Source organism: Amborella trichopoda, chromosome 3 (genome assembly GCF_054954075.1).
Source record: "Amborella trichopoda isolate Santa Cruz 75 chromosome 3, AtrichopodaSantaCruz75HAP2 v2.0, whole genome shotgun sequence".
NCBI lineage: Eukaryota > Viridiplantae > Streptophyta > Magnoliopsida > Amborellales > Amborellaceae > Amborella > Amborella trichopoda.
In genome coordinates, this window is record NC_142338.1 from 47587001 (window position 1) to 47610362 (window position 23362).

Genomic DNA, 23362 nt, shown 5'->3' on the forward strand with positions numbered 1-23362 from the left:
CACGGAAAAATTCCAACTTTCCTTTAACCATACTGTGTCGTAGAAAGAGAGATTTGTTATGTTGCTGCATTCTTTTTCCAGTTTGAGTAGGGAAGTAGATCTGTACAATGTAGGAACTTCAACCTCCCTAGAAGTCTTACATGCACACCGACAGTTTGTACACGTACTCACACATAGAAACCAGCCACCAAGAAACTAAAAACTCTACCCTTCTGTGTTCAATTGGGTTACCAATATCTCTGTTTAAATTATCTTATGATCGACAAAGTTTTGGAAATAACTCACAAAGAGAATCAGTTAAATCAAAAAATATCCAACAATTAAATGTGATTGGAAAAAAAAACATGCACGGTTGTTTATAAAGTGAAAGCACTTCATGTCAATCACAAATGCATTAATCATTCAGCACAGTTACATGATAGGCTTTATCTTGATTCTTGACAAGTTAAAGTTACACGACAACCTTCCCAGCCAAAACATACTCCCAAGCAAAGTGCCTCAACTTCAAGCTTGAAGAACCAATTATTTGTACATGTAATAGCTCAAGAATGTTCTCCAAATCCCTGTAATTTAAATGTGTTATTTCTCTAGAAATATATGCACCATCTTAAACCAAATTTTGTTATGGCTTCACCCAAAAGGAAATAGAAAATAAAAAAATGGCACTTGTAAACAATTAATAGTAATCATAGTAACTAGAACTATCTTCACATCAACTAGATTGAACCCATGCAATCCAATATACAAGGGAACGTATTCTGATACCATATAGAGTTCAAAATTGAAACAGAAATCTAAAGGGGCATTACCATGACTTATAACAGGATATTCATTTTCTTGCTAAGTGTACGTAATACCACGTACACAATCTCAACCACTTACACAAATCCCAGGCAGGTCATACTTCGAGAAATCAGAGTTGTCTGTGATTGTATCTTGATTCTCCATACATCGTTCATCTGAACACAAGACAGATGAATGAAGTAGCATATCAGACAATATAATTTAGAAATCTTTTACTCTCTTCTTTTGTGCACAGTTTCCCATATCAATGGGCATATCAGTTATTTGGGTAAGTACATTATAATCTAATGGACTCTGCGAAACCATGGTCCAGGGGGTTATCACTGTGCAATGAAATGACCAAGAATGATGACGACCATGGAACCCACCAGCACAGGGAATAACCCCAGTGTTGGGTCCACAGGGCCAACACACAAGAAATGCGGTTTTTCAAAAGGGTGCAGTTTGTATAGAGTCTAGGCCTCTAAACAATCAAATTAGAGCCTACCTTCAAATAGTGTTGAGAAATATGGTTTCAATATCGGAAATCTTTGTGATAGCCTTAAAATACATTTTCATATTTATTTATAAAGTTTAAAGATTAAAAAATAGTGCGGATCGACAAATCTATGAAAACTTGAAAATCTTGAAATTTGACGGTCCAAAAATGCATCACAAAATACACTATTTCCAAAACTTGAGATCCATTTTTTTCTCATGTCCATGCATCTTGATGTCAAGATGATCAATTTGAAGATATTTCGGTATCAAAACAACCTCTTCTAGTGCAAGTTTTGTGGTAGGCTCAATTTTGATTGTTTAGAGCCTCGGCTCTATATAAACTTTTCCCTCTTCAAAATCCATTTTAAGTATATTTTCTCCAGATATCTTAACACTAGAGTAAACTCATAATTATCAACAATTTATCAATAAAAATAGTTAAATGTTTGATACATACATAGCACGATTGTGATGCATATGTGAACCTGTTTCTTAAAGAGGGCATCTGATTTGAAAGGGTATGTCAATAATTTACCATAGAAAGGTGAATAGCCAGCAAATGAAGCATTTCAGAATGAACAGAATGGTAACATAAACCAACCATTCGAGCAAAAGATCTCTCTTTACACGCTCCTTGACCACCCTTGGGTTTTTTCTCCCAAAATTCTCTTGACTCATGACCTATCACCTCTCATAACTTCCAACCAACTCTGAAATCCATCCTAGACTCTTAAATTTGCCTTGTTAACGGCACAATCGACTCTTCTGGACAACCCTGTGGTTGTTACATACAACAAGAGATGCCCAACTTTAGGGTGAAGCTACTGCCAGGTGGATTACACATGTGAAAAAAAACAAGTCTTATTGTCCTTTAGGCTCCCGTGAAAGCATTTAAACCTTTTTTGTGAACAAAAATCCCCAAAACAGAAGTACTTGCCTTCAAATATGCCTTAAAGGTTGAATGAGGCTAAAAATATTTTGAGACACTTGCAGTCTCAGTTTTGAGTGCTTTGGGGAATTAATTGATCCATTCTACAATTGCACTTGGTTTTTTCCAAGTTCAAAATGTACCTTCTTCTTCAAAGACCTGCATCCTCAAAAAGGAGAGGTGCAGACATAAGAAGAGAAAGGACAGATGATTTAAGTCCATAAGCATTCAAAGCAAGACATTGCTCCATTACAGAAGCCATCCACTTTGCCAAGATGGACTAGCTCACAACTATTATTACAGGATTTAAAAAAAAGGAAATTTGACAATAAGATTTAAAAAAGAAAATGAGTGAGCTTCATGGCAAGTCTGTAACTGATTGAAGACCAAAACAAGATTACTGTAATAAATGTAAATTTTGCTTTAGGCCCTTCCTTCATTGCATTGGAGGCCTCAAAAGAGGGTCTGATCTAATGTTTTGCATGCCCTTCACTTTGTGAAATGGATCTACGATAAATAACCATCTAATATTAACTAAGAACAAAGTAGGTGTCTAGTTCTTCTAACTACCTATTCCAACACCAACAACTTAATCTTCTCATCCTATCTCACCATTGTCATAGGATCCTATCCAACTCCAAGTTCATAGATCCATTCCATTATCCAATTTTCTATTCTTCTTTTTGCACGGAGGCCAGATACCCCACTTCAACTACCAGAACATCCTTTCCACTTTACATGAGTTGCCTTACTATGCCATTACCCTAACCCATAGACTATTTCCTCAATTAGAAAAGCCCTCCAGCTGTTTCTGTCACCACAAACTAGGCCACAATGGTCCCTATATCCTCATTGTAATCCCTGTGAGCATCCATGTTGCATCAAACCAACAAATGCACCATGTGCTTCCGTATGATACAATGACATGGACATATGAGCCCACCTAAGAGTTAAGACACAGACACGATGTGCATGACATGGCTCCTCTTAAAGTGGTGTGTGGGATATGACACATTCACACAAGTCTGTACAAATGATATTTCCATATATTTATATATAAAAATGATATAAAACTTTTAATTGAAAAGTTTACCAAAAAAATAAAATAAGGGCGTCCAGAGTTGTGGATGTGCCTCCAGAATTATGAACACACATGTCTAAGTGACATACATTGTCTGAAGTAATGGAAACGAGCAACTAACACACCAACAACTGCCTGTGTAACACAATTGTTGACAGTATACATGCCAAGAATCGCGTGTCACGTGATATTTTTTTTTTTTTTTAAGACACACTACAGACGCATTTGACCTGTGTCCGGTACTGTGGTGGCATCAGACTTTATGTTTCCATGTCAGGCACATCGCAAAAAGTGTGAGCCGTTCCTATCATGGGAGCTTCCCTTTATTATGCATGCATTTTTTAATGTAATTTTCCAAGTAAATTTCAACAATTTTCTATATATAAAAATCTAATATCTATGATGCCTAAATTCATCACCAAGTTCCCCTATAAAATTGGAAATCATAATTCTTTCCAAGTTACAGAACCTATGAAAAAATATCCACAATTGAATAATCACCAGAGACATTTAAAATTTAATCGAAACATCCTAATTATAACTATCTTTTCTTTTACGCAAAACTTCTTTTAGATGAAAATTTCCCTTGCCATCAATTTCCGCATTTCTACAGTTTTTCTTGCGTAAAAAGCATTTCCACATTTTTTTCATATTTTTCTAGTTCATCAACAGAGCTGGCCCAGTATTTTAAACTATATTAGAAAATATTTTCTAAGTCAAACCTCAATGCACAAATTGCTTTCATGAAAACCGAATCCAAAAGTCACAGGGAAATCGCGAAACCAACCAAATGTTTCTTATTTTAACCCGCCCTTATTTCTATATTAACTTAAACCAGCCAAATCTCAGTCCCAAATTCATATGTAACTATATGAAATTTACAAATTTAAACTTTCTTGCTATTTCACAAGAAAAAATTGAACATCTTTTTCCTAATGACCACTAATTTCTAAAGAAAGAGAGAGAGATTACAGTCAAAATGGTTTACCATTGAAATTTAATGAAAAACCATAAAAACTATCAGTGAGAGAGAGATGGAATTCAGATAAACCATTGAAACTAAGTCAAAACTCCACCAGAAATAAATAAATAAATAAACATAGGAGAAAGAGGAGGGGAACACAGTCAAATATCATGTAGGTTTACCATAAAAATTGAGGTAGAGAGAGAGTCTCACTGGATGATCTTTGGTATTTCTCCTTTTTGGAGAAGTGAGAGGGAATACTCAGCCGAGTCCATGAGATCATCAATGTTGTGAAGGGATCGCTCCTCAGAGGCATACATGAAGATGGTCCTCACCTCTGCTTTCTTTGCCAGACGTGCCGCTAAATTTAAAGGAAGTTTTGGAGAATTGATGCTTCTCAATATGCTTCTATACAGTGATAAGACCTTAGCCCTATTATTCGCCAAATCCTCTGCAGTAGCCCAGATCAAACCCCGTGCCATTAGCAGAAGCTCACTTCAACTGGTTATGGTTAATGCGCTGGGACTTCATGGCTGCTTACAGATAATTGTTCAGGTTATTGGGTTTAGGGTTTTGTCAACACCATCAAAGAGCTTACTGGTTACAACCAATGTTGTCAGGACCGGACCCGTGACCCAACCTGTGAGGGCACCAGTCCAGTTAGACCTGCCAAACCAGACCAGTTCACTGGTCAGACCATTCTAAAAAATTTAAAAATAATAAAAATTGTAAAATAAGGAAAAATTGGGGAAAAATAGAGGAATTATGAACAATAGGAAAAAAAATCTCAAATAGCAAGAAAAATTCAGAAAGGAGTGGCTTAAACTTCTTGTCTTACATAGCAAAAGGAGTGGTTCGGTTGCCAGACTCCAATGAAATGGGTGCAGATTTTGGCGACTATAACTCACAAGTATTTCGGTCATTGTCAAAATATAGAGAGAGACCAAAGATCTATAAAATTTTGAAAAAACGAACGAAGAACTGTAGGCTTAAACAAATAGTTGAAGACTACCGTAATATAAACGGGGCCAGAGAGAGACAAAAATACAGCAAATAACACTAAAGTTGGAGAAACCACTAAAGTAAAAATAAATAAAATGTTTCTTCAAAAAAAAAAACAAGAGAAATAGCCAATTTAATAAATCATATTAGATTTCAAAAAACCTTAAAAAAAGCATTTTTTAACATAAAAAAGCATGAATAAACACCCCCAACTAATGGATATTTGATTGAGATTGAATGAGATTCAAGGTTCATCACAAGATTTCTTGCAAAAACCATGAAGAAAAAAAAATCAAAATGTTCTATTTTTCGAATAATAAATCAAACAAGCATACCAGTAGTTGAATATACACTTACTTGGGCTTCAAACAAGTGTGGATTGATGGTAGGATTGGCTGTCGAAATCACCGGAAAAAAGCCCTAGAAATGGTGGAGCTTCAGTAGATGTATTGAAAAGAAAAGAAAGGTTTCCAGGCATCTAACGACAATGGCAACCATCATTATTATCACGAATCATGCCAACTAAGTTCAGCATCCCTTTTCAAATATTACCAAAGTGACCTACATATGATGGGCCCCAACACCTCACCAGGAACAACAAGGATGAACTGGAACATAACAATATTCAAAATGGAACCTACAATGTCAAAATGTATATCTAACAGCTGTCATCAGAGGCCTAATCAGTACGACCAAAATATAGCTGCATGGAACTTTCTCCCAACACTAATCGTAGATACCCATAATGGCATAACAATCAGTCACAAGGGAAGAGTGTGAACTTAATCTAAAATGCAAGTTCATTGCTTTTTCTATTTTAGTGCATGTTATCAATGGAAAGAAAATATTGAAAGTGAAATTCGAAGCAATAATTAAATTTCACCAGAAAAAGAGAGCAATTTAAACTCTTCAAAATTTTAAACTCTCTGCCGGGGCCTTCACATCGAAACTCATCAAATTTTCAAACTTCAAAATTAATATATTTTCTGAAATCCCCCAAATAGAAGAAATCAAATCAAGGCTATAATTATAAGAAATCCCTCAAAAATAAAAAGACAGTAAACTTTTACCACGATTTGCTCCGCATAAAATGAGGATCTGAACGATATTGCTTAAAATCATAGACTGCATTAAAATTTCAAAAGTAAAAGTTTTAAAGGTATAAAATTCATAACTAGAAGGGCATAAAATTGACCTGTAAACTTTGGACCAAAGGCTATGAAGAAAACAGAGCTTAGGCTTCAAAAAAGTCGCGGGCTTGGAATGAGCTTTTGTTCGATAAATTGCAGAAACAATGGAGTCGCTTTCTCTCACTAAAAAGGGACTTTCTCTCTCTACTATAGGCTTCCGCATGGGTACTATAGAGAGAAAATCGTGCTTCTTTACAACACAAAAAACCAGTAAGAACTCAAAAAAGAAAAAACAGAAAAATACAACAAAAAGAAACCAATACCCACATTTTTCTACAGAGATAATTTGTGCTTCTATACTCAATAAAATAAGTCAAAAATTAAAAAAAGCAACAAATTTCCATGGGGAAATCATAGAAAAAATATGTTTGCATTGGTAATTAAAAAAATCAGCGCCCTCTAGAGGGAAAACCAGGAAAATCACAAGAATAAAACCCATACCCTTGCTGAAGAAGATAAGGTATTTTTTATGGGGGTTCATAGGAGGAAACCCTAGGTAAATAATCTTTACAAAACTAGCAAAAAAAAAATTTTAAAAAAACACCAGCCAAAACAAAAACAAAAAAAATCTTACCTTAGTTGAAGAAGTTGAGGCTTAAAAATGGATCCTGGGTCTGTGAGAGAGTGTGCTGAGGGTTGAGAGAGAGTGGCGAGGGAGGCTTTGTGAGAGAGAAAAGGTCGGGCGTTGGCGAGCGTTTTGTATTTTCTCATAAAAAAATGGTTCAATTTTTTTTTTCTATTTTTATCATATTTTAAAATATGAATTTTTTACAATATAAAAATTCCAAAAAACAATTACGGGATTACCTCTGAAAATTTTATATTTGGGATACAAATTCCAAAAAAAATATATCTGGGATAAAAATGTAAAAAAACGGAAATTTGTATTTTTTAAAAAAATTCTATGTTTATCAGGAATTTGTAATTTTTAAAAGAAATCTATTTTTATCCCTTCTAAAATTATTTTCCAAAAAAAAAAACTGCCTTCTCTAAATAAATAAAACAAAGGTGCAGAGTCGAGGCTCTTAATAATCAAATTAAAGTTCACCTTTAAATATTGTCGGAAAATGTGTTTCAATATTGAAAATATTTGGATAGCTTTAAAATATATTTTTATTTTTAATTAAAAAATTTAAAAATTCAAAAATAATTTAGATCGAACATACCTGTGAAAACTTTAATAATTTAAAAATTAATGGTCTAAAAATACATTACAAAATACATTATTTCCAAAACTTGAAATCCATTTTTTTCTCAAGTCCATACATCTTGATGTTGATATGATCAATTTGAAGGTATTTGGGCATCAAAATAACATCTTCTAGTGATATAATCAATTTGAGGGTATTTGGACATCAAAACAACTTTTTCAGTGAAATTTTTTAGCTAGGCTTTAATTTGATTGTTTAGAGCTTAGGATCTATATAAACTTTTCGCAAAAAGAAATTTTGTATCCTCCCACAACAGTTTATCTCACGCCAGGTTTTATCCCCAAAATTTGTTCTTCAAAACTATTGAATCATAATGAAGGTAGGGGCCGTTTACCCTTTTTGTTTTAAACTTTTAAAGGTATGGATCTATTTGCATGTGGTTGCATATTGTTGAGCTATGGTTTTTATCTGATAAATTAATTTTTATTTTATTTGTGATTTTATTTAGTAGTGGTTATGGGTTTTGCTCTGTTGAAAATGTCAAAGGCTATTTGTGGGTCTCTTTGTTTTGGTATCTTTGTGGTTGGTTCTACCAATTAGTGACAATATATAAAATTATAAAGTTGCTAGTGACCTAATATAATCAAAGTTCCCCTATAATAATAAAACATGGTGGGTTTCAAAGTATTGTTTTAGGTTTAATGATATGTCAAACAAGTGGGAAGGAACTAAAAAGGTACGGTAAAAGTACATTTGCTACTAATTTTTTGATGCTTCAATCCGTATTGCTAGTAGACGAGGGTTTGAGGTTGATGGTAGCATCCTCTAAGTGGCTAGCCACGAGGTATAACAAAAGTGCAAATAGGAAAAAAATTCACTAAAATAACTCAAAGCTCAAATTTTTTAAATGATACGATAGATACAATCACCATAACAGAATATTTTGTCAAGGTATTTCGTTTAGTTGATAATGAGGGGTCAAGTATGGACTACTTATACGAAGCAATGCAAAGGGCAAATAAAGCACCAAATAGGAATTGTAATAGCAATGAATTTAGATATTTTCAATTGCTGAAAATTTTTTAAAAGTGTTAGAATGAAAATATAATTAACCCCATTCATTATGTTGCCACATTTCACAATCTTTAATGTGCAGTAGGTTTGTTAAACTTGATAATTTTGAAGTTAACACACACATTACTTTGAATTCAAATAATATGATCCCCAAAGAGAACAAAAAAGATGCTTCTAGAGTTGTTAAAGTACCATGCACACAATTGAAGTGTATTTGATGGTGTCGCAATTGGGATTATTGACAATAGCTCATTCTTGTGAGTATCTTTTTGTATTATTAGTTTTCTCATTACTTTAAGAAAATATTTTTATTTTCACTTTTAATTGTATATTGAATATGTGGCTACAAAATTTTTCAATGTGTAGAAGTTTGGTGACAAGTATGTGGAGAAAGCATTTCACAAGTTTGAATAATTATTATTTGGATTTTGAGCCAACCATGCAATTCATATATGTGCAAAATAAATTGGGGAGCTTTTGATGTAATATAAACTAAATAAATTGAAGCCAACTATGTTGACTGATATAGTTAACATAAGAGTGGCCTCAAAGATGATGGTTGCATCTCATGAAAATAAAAAACACAATAGTAATGCATTTAATAATTAAGAGTTTGACTCATTTCCAAAAGATATTTAAAAAAAGAAAAATTGATAACGAGAACATCTCCATAGATGATGATCATGATGCGTAGCTACATGACATAGGGATACATCTTTCCATGCTCCTAATTTTTCTATTGATTATGAGAAAAGTATAAATTAAACAATTTACCTTCAGTACAAGGTGGTTACAATTATTCTTGACCTTCAGATGTGAAGTTGGGCTGGTGCATTTATTTCATTGACCGAACTTAAAGTTCAACAAAAAAAATTATCGAACTTTGTGACATACCCAAGCTATTAGATTTCACATTGGTTGATTGCAAGTAATTATGACCTATTTGTACTAAAGATAAATGGTTTCATTGTATACAATATCTTAATTATGATGAATCTACTATGCCTTATATTTAAATTTGGACAATTCTAGTTACTCTATACCTTATCATTTTTTGTTGTTGCCTTATTTATGTATTTAATATTGGATAGTGGCATGAGAATCACAAGACATCTAAATTAAATGACTTAATTATATTAGTTTAATAAATTTTTCACGGATGCATTATTTATTGATTGCTTTTACAAACAATTCACATTTTAGAATTTTAAAATTTTATTTTTTAGCATATCCAATTTATTAGCCCTGACTTTTTATCCCAATCTGATATATTTTCAATATATTTACTTGTGATATTTTTGCGGACCCATATTTTTCTCCCGAATTTTTGCATCCGACTTTTTGCACCAAAACCAATTTAATTATCATTTTATAGTACGGCAATATATTGTTATTACATGACTTACTAAGGGCTGGATCAGACTTAAAACCAGTTTACAGTTCACTTGTTTGACTGTTTCTAATTTGAATCGGCCGGTCCAATCCATGCATCATTTTCAGCAACTGGTTCTAGCTATTAAGGCTAGGGTTTGTCCTTTCATGCGGGACATGGAGGGCGCCCAATAATTTCATAGTGTTAAAACTCAAAAGAACTGCCCCCGAGTTATTATTTTTGGACGCATGTGCCATTGATTTAAGGATAAGTTTATATAGAGCCCAAAAGTTTATATAATGCCCAGGCTCTAAACAATCAAATTAGAACATATCTCAAAAAATTCACTGGAAGATATTATTTTGATGCTCAAATATCCTCCAATTGATCATCTCGACATCATAGACATGAGAAAAAAAAATGGATTTCAAGTTTTTAAAATAATGTATTTTGTAACGTATTTTTTGACCATCAATTTTCAAGATTTTAAAATTTTTATAGATCTATTGATTTACACAAATTTGGAAGGTTTGCTCATTACAAATAAAGATGTATAAGGCTATTACAAACACATTTCTCGATACTATTTGAAGGTAGGCTCTAATTTGATTGTTTAGAGCCCAAACACAGTACAAACCGCACCATTTAATAAAAGATAATAGGAAAATAGGGCCTGCTTTTCACAATGGGAAATTGACCATGGAGCCCCTAAATAATTGAACACCAGCTTTTACACATTTTCCCGGGCAAACATCCGGCCACCATGGCCGGGAATAAGACGGACCAAATAATGCCTTCTATCTACGCCGGATTCCAGATCCGACGGCTGTTCTTGACTCTCATGGCCTTACTGGTCCCTCAGCTTCTCTTCTCTCGTCACACCCTCCGTACAAAACAGCAGAGAGAGTGAACTCAGAGGGACCGTACCTTGGCCTGGTCATGGCATATCCGCAGGAATCTGACGCCCTCCTCAGCTCAGGCGCCTTCACACCGAGCCCTGAAATCCCCTTCCTCGAATTCTCCGGTAACTTTTCAATTTTCCGGTGCTTCCACATAGTTTTCTTTCAAATTTACGGCACATTCACTCGTCTCGCCAGCAATATGAGAAATTTCGATCCCGTATCTTGGTTAAACTTTGAAATTTACTGCAATGAAAATGATTTCACCGGGAGGAGATTTAACATCGGTACCATTCAGAGGAAGATGTCATTTACGTCATGTCAGGCCGGAGGAGGTTCTGATTTTTCTATTTTTTTCATAATTTTTTATTTTAGACTTGCTAGCTTAGTAAATTTTTTATGGAGATATTAATTTACCGAAAAAATATACAAATGAGACTATTTACCTCACAAGTAATTTTCACCATTAGATGTGACATTGGGTGGCTATATATATTCTATTAACTAAGTCTAAAATTTAAAATAATTTTTTTTGAACTTTGTGACACATCCAAATTCTCAAATTTGGGATAGTTATAAGTAATTATGACCTATTTGTATCAAAGATAAATAGTAATACTGTACATAATTTTCAATTTACTGATTTTGTCAGTCCAAAAGTTGCATAACTGACCCCAAATAATTTAGAAAACGCTCTTATGATGATAATTTACTAGCCGACTAATTTCGATTTTTTGTTGTTGTTTTAGTTGAATGCAGAGGTAACAGTGCAAATTCTAATGGATTTGTTTGATGTGTATAGGATAGTTCATTATGCAACAGCGGGAGCACAAATACCTCCCTGTCCTTTGGGGACCCAAGTTCTAGCATATGCCGTTTCATGGGAGTGAATGGTAATAATCTTTCTCACTTTCTCTCTCAAACTTTTTTCATAATAATCTCTCTCTCTCTAATATTTTTCCCTTTATATGTTGGCTATTGAAAATAATCAAAGTATGATGCGCCTCCAATAAACCTTTGCAATAGCTTGGGATCTCGAGTTATGAATTTAAAGCTCTAAGTATAATGATCTATAAATAATAAAAAATCTTGAAACTAATGTCCATGTACTACAATATTATTTTGTTATTTGAATTATTTTTTATATTATATATCTTGAAGTCGACATGATTAATTGGGAATTTTTCAACATTAAAACCACTTCTTATAGTGAGCCTTTTGGTCCTTGGTGAGGAGGCATTTGGAATTTGGAGGCCGAAAAATCTACAAGTATGCGATTCCCACTCCAAATAATTGATAATTACAACAAGGCAAAAATTCCGTGCTAAGGTGTTGACCTTATGCTGTAGAAATAAGGCACACCTCAAAAACCCACTTGAAGATGTTTTGACATTGAAAACCCTTATAATGGGTCATATGAACATTGACATGAAAGCAATCAAAATAGTGCATATTGTGACGTTCACAATTTTTTAGTATATATAGATGGGCAAGCTTTCTATGTTTTCCCTATAGCATAGTAGTTCTATCATCTCCCTCATCCAACCGTCCAATCTGAATGGAGGGCTAGGATTGCTCCAATCACAATGTCACGTCTCTATGCTATTTTATTTTTAATTTTTTTCTATAAACTATGTTGACAACAAATTTTAGACATCCATTCATCTATTAAACTCGCACTAGCGAAAAATATATATAAAAAAATTTCAATAAAATAAAATGACCAAAATACCCCTGTAAGTTTCAAAGGGTATTTTGATCATTATATTTTTATCAGAAAATTATTTTAAATACTTTTTATAGGTGCACCCCAATGAGAAGATGGTATTTACCAAATTTCATATTCATACAGTTTGTATAAAAAAACTAAAAATAAAATATTTTGAGACATCGGATCTAAGATCAAACGGTGAGTGGCGCTCTTGATCAAAATTGAATGGTTGAATGGTTGGGTGAGGATATAACTTCTATACTATAAGAGAAGCATAAAAACCTTTCCCTATATGGATATGCTCTATGTTACATAAAAAAAGACTTGTGTATTTGATGCTAGTATCATATACCTCAAAAAATGTCATATAAACATAACAACTCTCTACAATATACGGGTGTATATGTGTTCGCGTACGTGTGTGTTGAATATTATGTGCTGTTTACGTCAATATTTAAATTCACTACAATTTGTGTCATAATAATAGTAAAATTCGCAAAAATAAAATAAAATTTAATAAACAAAAAATTGTCACTTTATGGATCTAAATTTTATTCATCAATATTTTCTTATAGTCCAGTCCAAGATTGCATCACAACAACACGGAAAAAAGCTAAAAACTATTAGGCTGACTGTTAATTCAAAATAAAATCATTCTATTCCTTACTCAAGCTATTTTATTTTTTTAAATAACTCCGTGCGTTTTTCAAAATTGACTTATATAAATACGAACAATTTTCATATGTAAAGATAAATAACTTTTAAAATTGATTTAAGCAAAAAAATTGACTTATGTAGACAAGGAAAATTGTCCCCATTTACAAAATAAAAATGGCCATCAATTTTTGTATTTTGAAAATAAAAAATAAAAATATTTTATGAAGAATTGGCATTTCAAATGGGTGCAGTTGCCATACGGATGCATCCGTAACTGTAGAAGTAAGGTGCACCTTCAAAATTTATCATGGTATATAATTTTGATGTAAAATGTTCTTAGGATTATCTCAAAATCTATTTTTATATCTAATTATAAAATTTAAATTTTAAAAAATGGTTAAAATCAAGTAGATCTATAAACATATGAAAAATCTTGAAAATGGATGGTGTATATAATATGTTGTAAAATGCACTATTTCTGAGACTTAAAATCCTTTTTTTTCATGGTCATACATCTCGATGTCGAGATGATCAATCAAAGGGTTTTTCAACATTATAACTTCCTTTCCGATGGATTTTTGAGGTTGCATCCTTATATAAACTTATTCCTTTTAAAATTGACATATCTAAATATGTATAATTTCTTATTATTTTATTCTAAATATATTTTTTTTATTATTTTTTAAAAAAGTATTTTTATTTGAACAATAATGTTGGTGTGTTTTTGGGTTAATTCAGTGGAGAAGAAATGGCCCTACATGTTTTTTTCAAATTGTTTAGGAGTTAGTTTTTTGAAGGTATTAGTAAAATGATGTTAATGAGATTATGACCGGAGTGTTATCACGACCCAAGCCCCTTTTCCATTTGAGAAATAGTATTACTATATAAAAAACCGCCGCATTCTAAAATGAAAGATGTCCAAAAAAATGGGACATGCTATTGGATGCTCAATTAGGTTATCATATCCATTTATACAAGGCATGCATGTTGGTGTCACCCATTTAGACAGGCAATCAGACCTTCGAATATACTACATTATTTTTAGAGCCTTAAATTTTTAAATTAGGTGTTAAAATAGATTCTTACATTATCATGAGTGTTATGGGCACCTAAATTACATCTTCTAGCATGATTAGAAATGCGCCGATTGTTTAAGATTGACATCTTATACAAATTGCACATAAAGATAATGAATTTGAACCTCTAAAATTGTTCATCTTGCAATACTTTTTTTTTATGAACTATTCATTTTACATTTTCATATTTTTATCACTTTAGAGCTTCAAATTCCATAGTTAGAAATACAAATAACTTTTTTTATACCATCTCAAGTCTTTTCGGCACCCGATTTAGTTTTCTAAGGCAAGTTTTTTAAGAGGTGCTTTACCAAAATTTATGAAGGCACGGCTTCACAAAACCTCACTAGCTCACCCACCCTAAGAAAGCGAAAGTATCTCCTAAAGGCCCGGCTTTATACAGCTGTACCTTAAATCTTACCAAAAAGCAATTTTAGTGGCGAAAAACCTAAAAGAAAAAGTTTATACAAGTCCGAGGCTCTAAACAATCAAATTAGAGCACATCTCAAAAGTCTCACAATAAGAGGTTATTTTGATACATAAATATCTTCAAATTGATCATCTTTACAACAAGATGCATGGACATGAGAAAAAAATGGACTTGAAGTTTTGGAAATAGTGCATTTTGAAATACATTTTTGGACCATCAATTTTCAAGATTTTCAAGTTTTTATAGCTCTGTTTGATCTACATTATTTTTTAAACTTGAAATTTTATAATTAAATATAAAAATATATTTTAAGGTCATCACAAATATTCCCAATATTAAAACCACATTTCGGGATATTATTTGAAGGTACACTTAACTTTGATTGTTAGAGCCTCCGCTCTATACTAACCGCACCCAAACCTAAAAATCAACTCCAAGTGTTAAAAAATCTTCCTCCTCCGAAATTTTTTATGCATCGTTCATTTTAGATCTTCTTAGGTTTGCACCATTTGAGGAGCTTAAATTAGAGGTCGATTTTAGTTGGAAGTGGTCTCAAACTCAAAATTGGACGTTCAAGGTCGGAAGTAGGGGTAACTCAGGAAAAAAAGTTAAGAAACATAGGTACAAATGTAATAACAAAATTGTGGAAAGAATTTTGTCAAAAAAAAAAAAAATGTGGGAAGTTTGAAAAGAAACATAGGTACAAATGTAATAACAAACTTTGAGAAGAAGAATGGCGCTCGTATAGATTCCATTGTTAAGGCCACATCATGAGAAGTTGTTAGTATGCAGCAATGGTTTAAAAACCGGATCGGTGACCCGGATCGGGCTTTTCAAAAACCGATCCGGATCGGTGAATCGGCGATCCGGATCGGCGAATCGGCGGTCCGGATCGGAATCGGGTGAATCGGTCAGAATAAATCTTCAAAAAAATCCGAAAAAATTATTAAAATTCATTATAAATATTGTTTTTTAGGAATTCAATAAAAAATGAGGGTACTCCATTAAGAATTTTCATGTTTTTGGATGAATATGCGAATATTGATATGTCCTATGTTTGGCAATTTTTTTACCTTTGCTAGCATTAAGAATTGCCACCATCTGTTTTTTTACATTAGTAGGGACACTAGTGCATGCAGAAACTTCTCCCTTAACCCCTGCCAAGTGTTGCTTGAACCTATGTACCCCACTACTTATCACTCTTTGACAGTAATTACAAATAATTTTGTCTTTCTTGTTGAGATCAAGTCTGACCCCATGTTGCCATGCAGGGTCTTCTATAGATCTTGACATGATTCAACTGTTTTAAGATGTAAAAAGTTTAAATTAACCTGACAGTTCAAAAAGAAAAATAATCACAATATGTAGTGATAATATGTTGCGGTAGTTCATGTAGTCATATTCGTTGTTATTTGTTATTGCAAAATACCTTTTTTGACAATAATATTTCGTACATATCAATTACAAACATTTAGAATAATACAAAATGCAAGCTCCAAGCATGGCTACAACTCAATTATCAAGAACATACATTTTTTGCATTAAAAAATTAATAATAAAAACAATTCTTCAAAGAGCCGGCTAACATCATTCATTCCAACTTAAAAATCCATGAACAACAAATAAAAAAAATACAGTTTTGTATTGAAAATATAATAACATGCATTTTTTTGCATAAATAATCCATCAACATACAATTTTTTCAACAAAAACTTTAACAATAAAAATTTAAAATATGGTTTAATACCTCATGATAATTAAAACCTTGTCACGATTTTCACATCTTTTCGGAAAATCATCAATTTTCAAAAAATTCGATCATGAAAAAAAAAAAAAAAAAAATTACAGCAAACTCAAACAATAAAAATTAAAAATTAGGTTTAAATATTTAATACATCATGATAATCAAAACTTTATCACGATTTTCACATCTTTTCGAAAAATCATCATTTTTCAAAAAATTCGATCATGGATAAAAAGAAATAAAAAAAAAAAGTACAGCAAATTTTCAAAAAATTCGATCATGGATTAAAAAAAAAATTAACAAATTTTCAAAAAGTTCGATCATGGATTAAAAAAAAAAATTCATAAATTTTCTAAAAATTCGATAATGGATTACAAAAAATTCGATCATGGATTACATAAAATTCGATCATGGATTACATAAAATTCGATCATGGATTACATAAAATTCGATCATGGATTACAAAAAAAAAAAAAAACATAAAAAAACAAAAAATTCGATCGTGGATTACAAGAACAAAAAAAAACAATTCCATCATGGATTACAAAAAATTCAATCATGGGTTACAAAAAAAAAAAAAACACAAAAAATTCGATCAAGGATTACAAGTAAAAAAAACAAACATTTTGATCATGGATTACAAAAAAGTTGATCATGGATTACAGAAAATTCGATCATGGATTACAAAAAATTCGATCATGGATTACATAAAATTCGATCATGGATTACAAAAAAGTCGATCATGGATTACAGAAAATTCTATCATGGATTACAAGAAATTCGTTCATGGATTACATAAAATTCGATCATGCATTACAAAAAAAAAAAACAAAAAAAAACAAAAAATTCGATCGTGGATTACTAAAAAAGAAAAAAACAATTACATCATGGATAACAAAAAATTCAATCATAGATTACAAAAAACTCTATCATGGGTTACATAAAAAACAAAAAACAAAAAATTCGATCATGGATTACAAAAAAAAACAAACATTTCGATCATGGATTACAAAACATTCGATCATGGATTACAAAAAATTCTATCATGGGTTACAAAAATAAAAAATAAAAAATAAAATTCGATCATGGATTACAAGAAAAAAAAACAAACATTTTGATCATGGATTACAAAAAATTCGATCATAGATTACAAAAAATTCTATCATGGGCTACAAAAAAAAAAAAAAAAAAAAAAAAAAAAAAAAAAAAAAAATTTGTTCTTCACAGAGTCGTTTTACATAAGCGATTTTAACTCAAAAATTCACCTCCAAGTGAATAAATTACATCCAATTGACTATATTTTCTGATAAACAACAATATAAGGAATCAAAAACCTAAATTTTTAACACATTATTTCTAATATATCATGAAAACAAAATCAAAAGGCGGAAAAAAAAAAAAAAAAACAGCGGAATTTTTTTCCCCTGACATCTCACTGTTCATATCAAATTTCTTGCTGTAATTGACCAGATTACGTAAAATTAAAAATTTTAAATCATACTAGACACAATAAAGATTAAAAACCCTAATTATTGAACTCATTTTGTTCAAAATATGCCATGAAATAAATCAAATGGCGGAAAAACAAAAAAACCCAAAGTTCTTACCTGTTTTTGTGAACCGAAGCCTTCAATCTCCAAAAAAGTCTGTTTTTCTCAACGATTTTCACAAATTAGTAACAAAATCTTTTGATTCACAGCTTTAAGATCAATATGCCAACAAATTTTGAAAGATTCATGCCCTATTTGGCATGAAATTTCAAAAATGGCGGAAACCCTAAACCCCGAATTTTTCTTGATCCAAAAACAACCAATTTTTCCACCATTAAATCGTTAAAAAAGCTGAATAAAGCTGTTTACAGCCTGAAAAACAGATCACGTGCCGAAAAAAACAAAAAAAGTGATCAAAAAATGACAAATTTGAAAAAAATCCGTGAAGAACACTGTGCAACCCGTGTTCTTCACGGACTCGCCGATTCCGCACAGTGAATCGGCGAGTCACTGTGCGGAATCGTCCGGTTCTCTCTAGAACCGGACGATTCCCGGTTTTTGAACCGATCCGGTCCCTTTTTCGTGAATTCCGAGTCGAACCGGGCGAGTCCGGTTCGACTCGGCGATTTTTAAAACGCTGGTATGCAGTATGAAACCAGACAAGCACTACAAGAGTGTTTAAATACCTGGATCAATTGGTTGAACTGACCATGTGGAAAATAAGTTTGGATCAGCGAATCACCGATCTACATTGGTAATCATATCCGGAAAATTGATCAATTTTATAAAAAAATAAAAATAAAAAAAAAGAAAGAAAAAAAAGTGAGAACCAGGCAATTTGGCTCGGGCAATGAGCCAGATCATCCAGTTCCTAGACAGAACCGACCAATTATGTTAGATAACCAGTTAGTTATGTAGAGGACTGGCTGATTCCTAATTCCGAAACAGACTTCTGCCCCATTGATTCTCAATCCAGATTGGTTTTTGGTTCCTTAGTGTACTCCTTTTTATTTAGCCATATAAGGGCGCTTTGTGAAGTTTCTTAAGGGCAGGATTTCACTAATTGAGACATTTTCCTCCTGCTTACAATGCCTGGGGCGTTCCAAGCTCTAGATTGCCTGACCTATTTACCAAAATGCCCTTGAGTTTCTTGTGGGCCGATGTGTATATTTTATTTTTGGATAAATCGTCATCATCATAGTTGTTTTTCAATTAATTGGGGTCGGCTCTTTTTTGGATAAATATGTTTCAAAATTTGTCAGTTAAATTTTAGTTTAGTTTTTCTTTTCTTTTCTTTTTTTTTTTTAACACCACGACCAAGTTGTGATTATTCATTTATTTTGCAGAGATCTTCTTCAGATTTTGAGGATCAATTGCCACAATTAAGGTTTGGGGAATACGATTTGCCAACAAAAGGAGAGAGACTATTAAGTGGTGCAATTTAAATCTGAGGAGTTTTATGAGAAAACAGAGAAATGGAAGAAGTATTTTGGCTCAAAATGGAATCGACATGGTTGGAAATGGGAGAGGAGCTGAAGGTAACATTTACAAAAAATAAAATAAAAACTAGTGATTGATTTTTAAGTAACTATCACATTAATGGCCATTAGCAAGCACCCTTTTTTTTTCTTTTTTTTCTTCGTTTTTGTTAACATTAACGAAACTTTTATTGTCAAAGGCTACACGGCGAGAAAGGTAGCAAACACATTTTTTACTTTGTGTGATTACAATTTGAAGAGGGTAAAAAAGCATAAGAAATTTTTCTATATAAAATTCCACTGTGTTTAAAATATTTATACTTTTAACACAAGAAGGTCACAATCACTCATGTCTTTTAGATTTCAAATTAGGTGGTTGTGAGCATATCCTTTATTAGACTTAAAGTGCGAAAAAAATAATCGAATTTTATGGTATACCTTAAGCCATCCAATTTAACATCTAATGGCTAGAAATAATCGTGTCCTCCTTGTAAGAAAGATAAATTGTTTCATAGTATACAATCCTTTTACTTTATCCAATATTTTTAGGATCTCATTGGGCCAGGAACTCCCCACCAGGTCGAGGCTCGGGTGCATGGAAAAAGGTTAAAAAATAAAAAAGAGGCGAAATAAATTTCTAAAATCAGCAAAAACTAAAAGAAGCAATAGAAATCATTAAAATAGAACTGATGCATAGAAACATAAAAGTTGGAAAGCGTGACAAGAAAAGTTCCCCCAATTAATATTAGAAACCACTCAAATCATCTAAAACTATATTTTTAAATATTTTTTATTTTTTAAGCTAAATCCAAGTAGACTTTGCCAAATAGTTCTTCAAGGACTTTACCTTTTATTTTTAAAAAATATAAAATATTTATTAAGAGGTCTTTAATTAATTCGATTCTTTTTATATATTTATAATTAAATAACCAAGGAGGATATTTATTACAAGAAGGCATCCAAAATGAATTGGATTGTAGGGTAGAATAGCCTAAATGCCATCTCATAGAACCCCCTCAATATGCAAGCCAACTTAAAATAGTTTTTTTTCCATATCCTGTAGTTGCATGCTACAGGCCCCAACCCTCCACTATGTAAATGCAGATAAATTGGCTAAAATAAATTGTTAAAAAAATGTGTGGAATTTGTTATTTCATTATAGAATAATAATTCACCGGACTAGCTAATCAAATGTGTTAATTCGAAGAACTGGCTAAAATAAATTGTTAAAAAAAAAAAAAACATTTGGATTTATGGTATTTTCAGGACTTGGAATTGCAACGCTGCATAAACGCGACGTTTTGCCTGCCTAAAACTCCAAAAGTGGTGCTTGGGCTTAGGGCCTCAACAGCTGATATCTTTGTTGATAATGCGGCATTTCGGAATTTCATGTTTGACCAATTCGGGGTCTCCACTGTCGATGAAGAGAGCTTTGTTGTCGTTATGGATCGTAACAATTTCAACTCTCCCCCCTCTCCTCCCTTTCTTCATAGGAACCACCTGGAACCGGACTTATTTCTTTAAAAATCAATCTGGATTGGGCTATTCTGATCCAAATTAGCGTTTTTTAAAAACATTGATATTTTTACAACTTGATCAAGTTCTTTTTCCTTGTTTTTCATGCATGTTCTCCATAATTAGATCATTTTATTGTTCCTTTTCACTGCAAGTTAATGGTTACTCAATTAATGGGAGGGGTGCTCACTAGCTTCATTACCGCTGTTTTTTTGTAGACATGTATGTCAAATAAAGTGCCATCAATTGTATTTCGAGGGGGGTCGGACCTAGCAGGAGGGGGAGGTGAGTCATGGTCATCAACAACTCTTAGCTCCTTGGCATCCATTAATGCTGTCAAAGCTGCCATTGAATTCATAAAGCTCATTAACATTTCAAAGTTGAGCAATGAGTTTGAGTTTTTTAGTGAGTTTTCTTCATGGGAAGTTCATTAAAACAAATAGCTTTTGAATAACACTCCCCTCTCATATTGGGAAATGATATCACGTCACCATGTCACTATAGTATCGTGAAACCACACTTCTAAACCATGTTTATGGCATTTGTGTGACCTGAAATTTTTCACGCACACTTTCATCATCTCAATAATCAGTCTCAAATAATAATAATTTGCATCCTATATATGGTCAAAATGAGTCCTCTCCAACACTGAATCTAGACTGTTCATTTGGTAAATTTCAAATCTAGACCTTTATAAATTCAAAATCAAAATTTTATTTTTTAATGTTGTTAATCTAATGATAATAAAATTATCTAACAAATTTGAGAAGAATAAAGATCATTCTAAGGCTTAGATCTACACATCTCACTAAAATGGATGGCCTATGTGAATTGTACTAACAAACACTTTTTGGGTTGTGTTTTCATTTTTTTTTTTGTAATAGTTCATTAGAATGAAAAAGTGTATATTTAAAAAATTGGGTCAAACAAACGGCCGGTCTTTGTTTCATTATGTTACCATACTACAACAATTGCGTGAAATTACTCTCCTTTAATAGTTTATCCTTTTTCGACTATTTCAAATATTGAATATTTAAAAATTAAATTAAATAGAGATTGTAGCATGCTCATCTTTAGGCAGACGGAGAGAGATGTCAAACCATTTAGAGAGAGAGAGAGTATATACCTATTTGATGAGAGCAAAATTAGAGAGAAAGACAGTATCTATATTCAAAGGAATAGAAATATTTTTTTTATGGAATATTAAGTTATACTAAAATAAACCCTAAAACATGCGTATCGACGGTAGAGAGAGATGTGAACGATGCATGCACAAATACAAATAGGAAGAGAGAGAGATTTTATTTCCTACAATATCTATGCATATAACAAGTATCCTAAAATAAATAGTAAATCACTCTCCAAAAATATTTCTTAACATATTCAAAAGGTTTAATATTAAGCACTCTAAAGTTGCATAAAGGTGTTGGGCTTGACCTATGTCTTTCTCTCTCGGGCCTGGTAAGACATTGATCCCTCTCTATTAAGCGTAATTTATGGTTTATCTCTCTTAGAAACTCGATTCCGCGATATTCAATTGTCCAGTGCTCTTGATTTCCATATTATCATATCATATCATAGTTTTTTTTGTTTTTTAAAGAGTTTCATGCAATCAATTTGTTATCAAACGGGTGTTTCATGGTGTTACTGATTTTTGTTCATGTGTTTCGGCTTCATTTGATGCTTTAGTATGTTATCAAACAGATGTTTACATTCCCAGTTGTTTATAGTTTTATGGCTAATGTAGATAAAATGTTTATAATCAATCTCTTATAAACATTTTCATAAATTTTCCCATCTTTTATGAATGAAAAGATTAGGGAAATTTATAGGGACCTTGAGAATGGGGGATTTATAGTGGGGTACATCTCTAAATCTTTAAAGAAGTCTGACTTGTTTCTCATCAAGCCAATGCAAGCAGCCTTCATAGGAAAGGGGTTAGGTCGAGGTGGTAGCACCCCTATACCTGGTTACCATTACCTAAAAAAAAAGAAGTTTATTTTAATAGTTGTTCTCTCTTTCCTATATTGTCTATCCTTTTTCGAGTTTTCTTAACCCATTTCTAATATTCTTTCTCGCAACTCATTTTTTTTGGAAGATTCATTTAATAGTTTGCCCCTTTTTAAGTATTGCAACTTGTGATCACATGTATTTTGATGGATGTTTTTTTAAATTAAATCAAATAACATGTATAAATTACTAAATAATTGATCTCTTATGAGTATTTTGACAATAAATTGTATACTATAAGACCATTTACCTTTCTCGTAAGGATGTCACAATCACTCGTAGTCATTAGATGTTAAATTGGATGGC

General features: G+C 32.2%; 2 protein-coding genes across 12 annotated transcripts; one reads left to right on the forward strand and one right to left on the reverse strand.

The window, feature by feature from the left end:
* Nucleotides 1–355: 355 nt before the first annotated feature.
* LOC18443836 (COMPLEX 1 LYR-like protein) lies at nucleotides 356–7173 on the reverse strand. Of its 10 annotated transcripts, none has more exons than XR_966979.3 (5): nucleotides 7024–7168; nucleotides 5617–5679; nucleotides 4471–4923; nucleotides 883–959; nucleotides 356–563 (listed from the first exon to the last, which is right to left on the reverse strand). XR_966979.3 is itself a non-coding variant. In XM_088860999.1 (4 exons), exons 3-4 carry the CDS (start codon nucleotides 4737–4739, stop codon nucleotides 452–454), a joined length of 381 nt encoding a protein of 126 aa, XP_088717125.1. In that variant the 5' UTR covers nucleotides 4740–4923; nucleotides 5617–5679; nucleotides 7024–7168; the 3' UTR covers nucleotides 356–451. The 10 variants fall into 10 exon arrangements, 7 of the variants coding, with proteins under 7 accessions (XP_088717125.1, XP_088717129.1, XP_088717126.1 ...); XR_002282572.2 differs by having other exon boundaries at nucleotides 810–959; XR_016051384.1 differs by having other exon boundaries at nucleotides 4440–4923.
* A 3440-nt stretch (nucleotides 7174–10613) lies between these two features.
* LOC105421400 (bark storage protein B-like) lies at nucleotides 10614–21501 on the forward strand. 2 transcript variants are annotated; one of them, XM_088861005.1, is made up of 6 exons: nucleotides 10951–11070; nucleotides 11748–11838; nucleotides 19400–19596; nucleotides 20806–20971; nucleotides 21202–21207; nucleotides 21265–21501. In XM_088861005.1, exons 3-6 carry the CDS (start codon nucleotides 19529–19531, stop codon nucleotides 21478–21480), a joined length of 456 nt encoding a protein of 151 aa, XP_088717131.1. In that variant the 5' UTR covers nucleotides 10951–11070; nucleotides 11748–11838; nucleotides 19400–19528; the 3' UTR covers nucleotides 21481–21501. The 2 variants fall into 2 exon arrangements, 1 of the variants encoding a protein (XP_088717131.1); XR_016051385.1 differs by lacking the exons at nucleotides 20806–20971; nucleotides 21202–21207; nucleotides 21265–21501 and having other exon boundaries at nucleotides 10614–11070; nucleotides 11753–11838; nucleotides 19400–19524.
* The last annotated feature ends 1861 nt before the right edge of the window (nucleotides 21502–23362 follow it).